The sequence below is a fragment of the Lolium perenne genome, chromosome 2 (assembly GCF_019359855.2).
Source record: "Lolium perenne isolate Kyuss_39 chromosome 2, Kyuss_2.0, whole genome shotgun sequence".
Taxonomy (NCBI): domain Eukaryota; kingdom Viridiplantae; phylum Streptophyta; class Magnoliopsida; order Poales; family Poaceae; genus Lolium; species Lolium perenne.
The window spans coordinates 220,329,328-220,338,471 of record NC_067245.2 but is presented as its reverse complement, the minus strand read 5'-3'; the positions used below and the strand labels follow the sequence as shown (position 1 = coordinate 220,338,471).

General features: G+C 43.9%; 1 protein-coding gene across 1 annotated transcript; it reads left to right on the top strand.

Annotated features, from left to right (window-relative positions):
* The first annotated feature begins 283 nt into the window (after positions 1–283).
* LOC139829717 (MEIOTIC F-BOX protein MOF-like) lies at positions 284–3,114 on the top strand. Its single transcript, XM_051361500.1, has 4 exons — positions 284–434; positions 669–1,579; positions 2,497–2,643; positions 2,734–3,114. The coding sequence occupies exons 2-4, from the start codon at positions 689–691 to the stop codon at positions 2,980–2,982; spliced, it is 1,287 nt and encodes a 428-aa protein (XP_051217460.1). The 5' UTR covers positions 284–434; positions 669–688; the 3' UTR covers positions 2,983–3,114.
* Positions 3,115–9,144: the final 6,030 nt, after the last annotated feature.

Sequence of the window (9,144 nt, the reverse complement as noted above, 5' to 3'; positions counted from 1 at the left end):
GTTGATGGTATTCTTACACCTGTCACCTGTGAACATTTTTATTGATACAACATAAACAGAAACAGTAAAAAAGATGAAAAAGAAACAAGAAAAAGGAAAAAAAATATGAAAATATTTGTTCTCGTAGAAGAAATGAAACCGAAAAAAGTGCATCAGAAATCCAGAAACAAAATCAAAAAAAGAAATAGCAAACCGCAAACAGAAAAAAAAAACTGGTCTTGTACACAGTGGGGGCTAAATGGGCCTGGCCTAGCGACGCCCTTGCTGTGCGGCAGCAAGTGGGAAATAGGAGGGGTTTGCCCATTTTTTCCTCGCCGTCTCGGGAAATCAGACTGGAGCAGCGCCGAGCTTGGGCTAGGTCTCGGCCGCCGGCCATCCCTCCGCGAGCAACCATTTGCTGCAGCAAGCACCTCCCCGAGAGGCCCCCATCTCTGGTTAGCGCCAGCAACGCTCCTCATTTCCGCTTGTAGATCCTCCAGTCGTTTGATTGCGTCGGGTCGGTGTTCTTACGATCTCTTCAAATCATTCCTCGATGCTTTGCTAGTGCGTATTATGTCCCCGTTCTTCAAATTAGTTGGTGTTTTTGGCTATACGTCTGTTGCTGGATGTAGATTTCCTTCTTCCTTTATGCAAAGGTTGCGTTTTTAATTGCAACCGGTGGTCTGCAGGATTTTCCATTTCTGCATCCATGGATGCCTCCAGGAAAAAGGCCTGTACAGGCAGCACCTCCGCCGAGGACCGGCTGAGCGCCCTGCCGGATGCCCTCGTCCACACCATCATGTCGTTCCTCAAGGCCCACCAGGTAGTCCAGACGAGCGTGCTGGCCAAGAGGTGGAGGCACCTCTGGCGTTCCGTGCCCAATCTTGACATCGACCTGCCAGAGTTCAACAGAAAAATCATGGACTGGGACTTAGTCCGACCGGGGTATGAAAAGTTTGCGGATTTCACAGATTATCTTCTGTTCCATCGCCATCAGGATGGCTCACTCTTGGATACATTCCGGCTGCATCTAAGTTGTGCATATCAAGCGAGGCCTGGGGATGCTGGTAGGTGGGTTCGCCGTGGCCTCAAGTGCTCCCCTAGAGTGCTTCATGTTCAATATCACCATAGTCATGGAGCGGCTGAAGTACCTTTGGAATTGGGGTCTGGACCTTCTAGTTCTTGCCGCCTCACAAAGTTACACCTTCTCGGCCTGTCACTGGACTTCAGTTTCGCAGAGCAGATACTTTCTGTGTGTCATGTTCTGGTTGAGCTGGAAATAAGAAAGTGTTCGATTTATTTCCAGAAAATTACATCCCCCTCTCTCAAGAACCTGACAATGGATGGGTCTCATGCTGGTTATGTTGGTTTTGGAGATCCTCTTAATCAGCTGATTATAACAGCTCCTCATCTTGTTTATCTGCATCTAAACCTTGAGACTCGTGACCACATCTTAGTGTTAGTAAATGAAATGTCATCCCTTGTGAAGGCATCCATGCGTGTCCAGATTTCCCATCCTCAAGAAGTTTCCTGCCAATTTGAGATTCTTAGGGGTCTGTTCAATGTGACAAGCCTGGAGCTGTTGGGTTTCAGTATGATGGTATGTCTTTATGCCTTCCAATCTGACAATTATGTAACTTTATCTTGTTAATCAACTAATCTTACATCAACCTATGAATTTTTCTTGTTTGCTTGCATAGCAATCGTAAATGATCTATGCTTAGGTCCTTACTTGATTTATCCCTATATCTTTTATTCCTTACTAGCGAAGTAGCATCCATGTTCAATATAATTGCCCTTGTTAGGGGCTGATGTTGGTATCCATTGTGTGTACCTCTGAACCCTGATTCAAATGTTTTTCTCTTCTGCAAAGAAAATGCATGGTTCTGGACTTTCTTGCCCTCACACTACAATTAGCCTTATGTAATATGGGCATAAAAGCACATCACCAATGGTATCCTTCCCGCCTGCATGGTGAGGTAGTGGGGTAGGTGCGGCAAATTTCTTTAGGTCAGTCGGTTTTGGGTCTAGTGAGCTTTCATCGGTCATGGGCCAAAGACATTACATATGGCTGGGAAAACCGTTTGCCATTGCTCACTTCTCAGATGGGTGTCCTAAAAATCTTTTGTTGATAAGAACACTCAGTGATGGTCACTTATCACAAAGGACCTTCAACTATTTGATAAGAACCGTGACGGTTTCTAACATCCATGTTGATGGGTTGTCTGGTGCCAATCTGTAGTAGTGCTTGGTGAACAAAATACCCTTCTTGAGCGATACTAGTGTGACTTAAGACATTTTGCTGTTGATAAAGGGCATGAAAGTAATTTTCATGCCGCGGTAATTCCATAGATGATTTCTCTCCTCTTAAGCTCCTAGAATCCTTACTTACTAGTGATCAAAGCAGGTTGTGGACGCTATCAATGGATGTGCATACTGTTTGACTTTGAGTTTACTCTCTACCTGTTCTTTAAGAAGAACTGGCATGCATTATATGGTTCTAGTTTGTACTTTCAGGTGCCAGACAAGAAACCCATTAAAACCTTCAAAAACCTGACAACCTTATTGCTGGATGAATGTGATCTGGGTGACAAGTTCCAATTTTTGCGGCACTTGCTGCAGAATTCTCCCAATTTGGTTAGGCTTGTAGTGAAGTTTTGCCAGGTACTCTGTCTTCATTATGCTTGCCTTCATTTACTATAATTCTTGTATGTAAGCTTGCTAACCTACTTTGTGCTTCCATGCCACCCAAAGTTTGCAGAAGGTTCCAAGAGATGGAAAGGGAAGGCCAGGTCCAAGAAGAAATCGTCCCAGCGCCAGGATGTGGTGGATTTCAATTGCTCGAAGTTGAGGTACACCGACATCGTATATAAGAGCGGTGACAATGTTCGTCAGCTGGTCAATATTTTGCTGGACATTTCCGACCATCTACCAGAAAATGTCATAACACTTACCAAAGTCGACACTACCGTGTATCCCTCTGATGATTCTGAATCTGAATAGCCTTCTTGGGTTGTTCTGATGCTTGCTACTCAATCGGCTTACCACGCACCTTGTTGTTAATGTATTGGGCTATCCTGTAATTCTGACTCGTCAATTGTATTTAAGGGTGTGCACTGTGCGTGTTGTTCCTCATTATTGGTTCTTCCTGTCATGCTACTGCATAAGAAGCTCTAGCTGTTAGGTGAACTGATCGTTGTACTTAATTCTATAGTTTTGATAAAGTGAAACCGACAATGTTGTTGCATTTGTTTACTTTCACTTCTGATGCGACTTGGCAGACCAAATGCCTGTGCAAGCAATTGTGAGGAGTTTACACACCAAAAAAAAAAGCAATTGTGAGGAGTGCGATTGCCGTACCCCATGAATTCTCCGTCTCCGTGTTGACACAATGACACTTGACAGTACGGCTGGGTGAGGTCAACCATGGTTGATCCACTGTCGTCAATCGACTTATGTTTCAATCCGTCTTCTGCTTCATGTGCCTAACTTCATGAGCAAGGCAACAATTATGCACAGAAGTTGATAATGCACCGTTAATGTTGTAAGAGCATCTCCACCGGCAGCCTCAATAGCGTTTTAGAGGCCGGCTGCGAAAATAGGCTCGCAGTGGTGCACCTTAAAAGGCGCCGGCTAGTTTTTGAGTCCAATAGAATCACTGGCATCCCCGTGCCACCCCCTTCGTGTAGGGCGCGTCGGCGCCTCGCGACACTACGATTTTCGCGGGTGGGGGCGCCTTGTCAGCGAGAGGACGTGACAGTTCGCATCGGCCGCGACGCGGGAAGGTTGGTCGTCGGCGTTAAAGTTTTATTTAGGTTTAAATTCGAGTTACTTTTGTATAAATTTCGTATGAATTTCGGTTTTAAACGTTATTTCAACATTCAAATTCTATCGGGGCTGGCATATGGGGGGTACCGGTGTGAGAGCAGCATCCCTAAACAGAGGATGCTCTGCTGGCGACTCCCATACGGTAGTATCCGCGTTCATGCGAGCGACTATATGAAACGCGCCGTTGTAGATGCTCTAATGTGTTGGCAGCAGAAAGCGTGCCGTTTATGTAGTGTTAGTGTTCCACAGTCCTCGGAGAAACCATCCGTGGTTTCCGTCGCACGATGGTTTCACCATACATAGTCGGTACTGCTCCATCTTCAGGCCCGTTTGGATTGGGTGTAAAATCTGCATGCTCCTCGATATTTATGCTCCATCTGTCCCGGTTTGTAGGTTCCGAAGTCATCAATTTAATGAATATAATATAAATTAGAAAATACAAAATTATACCATTATAAATTATAATATTTAAATCTACAGCTAAAATATGTCTACATATCTTCGTATTAAGGTAAAGTTGGGAATCTTTTTTGATATGGATGAATCTATAGCTAAAACGTGTCTATACATACCTCCCTATCTAGACAAAGTTGGGAAGCTTTTTTAGTAATGGAGGAAATACATGTTTTGTAGTAGTATATATCTTGTGTTACGTTTCATAAGTTGATGATTTAGAAATGCGCTCAAAACCTATAAACCAGAACAGAGGTACAAGAGGTACAAGTATGAGATAAATACCACAACTCCTCCTTGCAAACCGGTACTTGAGGCAGCAAGAGGAGATCGTGAGGAGCTCGTGAAACCCCATCTAGGGTTTCTTCCCCCTCGCCGGTGGCGCAGTTGGTTCGCTCCATCTCCTGTGGTATTAGGGCCTTGGAGGTGAAAGAATAGAGAACCTACAAGGGGGGTATGGTGAATAGATTCTACAAAAAAATAATTTATTTTGCAGTTTTAGCCTTTTCGGAATAGAAAGTGAGCCTAATGCAAACTAGGTGAGTCAACCTATATGATGATACAAGGTACTTCAAGCACGAAAGCTACCACAAGACTAAATGACATAAGTAAGATATCGGTTAGAAATAACCGAAGCACACGGAGACGAAGATGTATTCTCGTGTTCCCTTCCTTGGGACGAAGGTACGTCACGTTGGAGAGGTGATCCCACAGAGGATTTTGCCACAAAAGCTCACCTTCTGCTCCGGAGCCTATCCCACGAGGGAATAACTTGCTCACTCGTGGTATACTTTAAGGTAGTCTCCAAACCCTCACAAATTTCTTCTTGGAGCAAATCCACAACCCAGATGATTCTAGGTGACACTAGCCACCTAGGGTTTCCACAAAACCAAGAGTAACAAGCTTGCTCGATGAACCTAAGGGGGAATGCGATGATTTGTCTTGGTAGAAACATAGATCGGGACCTCATGTTGCTTTCTACCAAAGGGAATTGGCTTTGGTTGGGTAGAATGGGAGATCCAAGCTTTTTGGTGTTTCAACAATGGTGTGTGTGTGTGTGAGAGAGAGAGAGAGAGAGAGAGAGAGAGAGAGAGAGCACAAGTATGTGATACAAATGGTTCACTTAACCCTCTAAGGCTGGAAGAAGGGGTATTTACATCTAGGGGAGAAACTAGCCATTTTGCAAAGTCCCAGCGAAACTAACCGACAACAAGTTGGCAACGCCGGGCCACAGTCTCGTCAAACTGGCACCCAGGCCAGAAGGCCAGGCCGCGCGCCAGATGAACTGGCATGCCGGACTAGCCGGCGCCTAGGCCGGTCCACCTGGCAGTTGCAGTAACCCGTTCCGGCATGCACCGGTGTGGTGGTGGTGCCTAGCTCCCTTCCGACCATTCTGCCGTGGAGACCGACACCACCGGTCCCGCTGCCGATTTTGCTGAGGGTTTCCAAAACAGCCTTTTTCTCCTCCGAGCTATCTCTCCTCTCATTTTTATGTGATGGTATATATGTGGTAGGGCGTGTTCAACATCAAGCTCATCGAGACCACCCCTCTTAATAGCGCAGTGTTTCCTATGAATCAAAAAAATAAATCAAGAGAAAAACAAACAAAACACCGACACTCTCTTGAAGTACTATTGGGGGTGTCAAACCATCTTCTGTCATCACATGTGAACTAAAGCCCGTGAAATCACTTTGAGATAAACATTAGTTCACACACTAGCTCATCATTAGCCAAAACAACGGATAAGGGTAAAATACCCTTCAGGAGGCGTGGCAGACCATGGCACCCCCTCGCCAGTGGGAGGATTCCCGTTTTTATTTGGTATTTTCAGCATCTTCTCCGAGATGGTGAGGCGATGGCTACGTATTGAATTTAGAATAAGGTACTCCTTGTCCTATCCTCGCTTAAGTGGTGCGCCTAGCGCCGTTGGAGGGCGTGTGGAGTTATGTGTGCCACGGATCTTTTGGGATCTTGTCGGTTTTCGTGTTAGTTGGTTTGGTTTCAGGTTTGGCTCTTCTGATCTACAAGTCTCATCTTTGGAGATGGTTGCTTCTCTGGTGCGCTGGTCTTTTAGGATCTTAGCATGGTGACTTTTCGTTTGTCTACTATAACATGCTCTACTACGACAAATTTTTTCTCGACTCCGGTGATGGAGGTGCGAGAACGGCGGTGCATCTTCGGCTCGCGCTAGTGTGTAGTCATCACTAGGTGGTCTAAAGACATATTTTTAATTTTTATTACTTTTGGATTCTTTATACTACTATGAATGATTATCAATAGGTCGGTAGGATTTTCGCAAAAATTAAGATAAATATTGTTGGGCACACAAAAAGTGTGCCCAATTTTATATTATACATTGGAGATGTTTTGAGAGCATCTATAGAGGAGGCAATGTAAAAACTTAATTTTACATCACATTGGCAAAAAATAGGTCTCCAATCTGTTGACCTATCAGGTGATACTTATTTTTAAAGGTGAAATATATTTTTGGATCCAGGTGATGTATAGGTAATGTAAATATACATCACATGAGAGGTGATGTAAAATAAATTTGGGTCGTGCACGAGAGGCCAACTAGCTTAAGGTTATTTTTCTTTCCTGCCGCTCGACCACCACCTACACCTTATACGTTGTATCGTATCTATAATATTTGATGCTCTATGCTTGTTTTACACCAATTTATATATGATTTTCTTACACTTTGTTGCACTTTTATACATTTTCCGGCACTAACCTATTAACAAGATGCCACAGTGCCAGTTTCTTATTTTCTGATGTTTTGTATTTCAGAAAAGTTGTGAAGGAAATATTTTTGGAATTGGACGAAACAAAAGCCGAAGTCAATATTATACCGTAAGGAAGACAGAGTCCAGAGGGGGTTGAAGCGGCGCCACAGGGCGGCCAGACCACCCCATGGCGCGACGAAGGGTGTGTCCGCGCCAAGGGGTGGTGTGCCCCCCCCAGGCGGCCATCGACCTCGCCCTTCCGCCTATTTATTCACAATCTCGGGAAAAACCTAAACACCTGAGCCTCCATCCACGAAAAGTTCCGTCGCGGCCGTCATCGTAGACCCTAGCTCAGGAGGGTTCTGAAGCTCTTCCCGGCACCCTGTCGGAGGGGGGTCATCACTAGAGGCCTCTACATCGCCATGCCTGCCTCCGAAGTGATGCGTGAGTAGGTCATTCCTAGACTGTGGGTCCATAGTAGTAGCTAGAAGGTTGTCTTCTCCAATTTGTGCCTCATGTTTAGATCTTGTGAGCTGCCTAACATGATCAAGATAATCTTTATGTAATGCTACATGTTGTGTTTGCTGGGATTCGATGAATATCGAATACTATGTTGAGATCGATTATATATTTGTCATATGTTATTTATGATCTTGCATGCTCTCCGTTGCTAGTAGTTGCTCTGTCCAAGTAAATGCTTGTGACTCCAAGAGGGAGTATTTATGCTCGATAGAACTTCTAAGATTGTAGATGTGTTGTTGCTACTAGGGAGAAAACAACAATGTTTTATCCAAGGGTAATTCTATTGTTTACTTTACACATATTGCTTAATGCGATAATCTGTTGCTTGCAACTTAATACTAGAAGGGGTTCGACGATAACTGGAAGGTGGATTATTAGTCATAGACGCCGTTGGATTACGGTCTATGTATTATATTGTAATACCCAAACGAATATCATAGTAATCATATTGTCATGTATGGTCTTTATTCTGTCAATTATTTAGCTGTAATTTATTCTAATTTATTCACCTAGCATGTTATTTATCTTTGTGGAGAGATACCTCTAGTGAACTGTGGACCCCGGTCCTTTCTTTTACACTGATAAATTCATCTACTGCAATCCTGTTCTGTTTATTTACCGCAAGCATTATTCTCTTTAATTCCACTGCAAACATCTCTTTCCATTTGATACGTTTAATCCTTTGTGTTCAGCAAAACCGGTGAGATTGACAACCTTACTGTAAGTTCGGGCAAAATATTTTGGTTGTGTTGTATGCAGGTTTCACGTTGTTGCTGCTGCCACAAGTAAGCTAGCAACACCTTCAGAAGTCACGTTTTTCTCCTACTAGTCGATTAAACATTGGTTTCATACTGAGGGAAAACTTCCTACTGTGCTCATCATACCTCCCTCTTGGGGTTCCACAATGGTGTGCAATCTACGATACGTCAAGCACCATCAAGATTTTCTGGCGCCGCCGCCGGGGAGAAAGAGAATTTCTGCAAGGGGAGTCTCCCATCTCCAATCTCTTTACTTTGTTATAGTTTTGCTTAGTTTAGTTTATTTTGTCTTGTTTGCCTCTTTATATTAAAAACAAAAACAATTAGTTTCTATTAGAGCTGTTATTTCTATTGTTATGTTTTAATTTTGCTAAAATGGGTTCAGTTGAAAATACTAAGTTGTGTGACTTTACTAGCACAAACAACAATGATTTTATTTGTACACATATTTCTTCACCTGCTCCTGATACGTCCATTTTGCATCACTATTTTATATCATAATTTACTGTTATTCATTGATATATTTCATATTTAGAGATGATACTTATGTCATTTCACCTATTTTGCATGTTTCATGATTACTGGAGAATTACTCACCGGAGTCAGGATTCTGCTGGAAAAAGCACCGTCAGGATACAATATTTCTGAAGATCAACAATTGATGGAAAATATACCGAAGCTCCTATTTTTCCAAATGACGGAGCCAGCTAGAAGGGGAGGCCGAGGAGGGCCACCATGGGCCCTCCCCATAGGCTGGCGCGCCGCCATGTGGGGAGGGGGCCCACGACCCCCCTCGGCCATCGCCCTTTCGCGTACTTCATCTCCCAAAAACCCTAAGGTGCGGGGGAACATCGAGGAGAGACACAGCCGCCTCTAC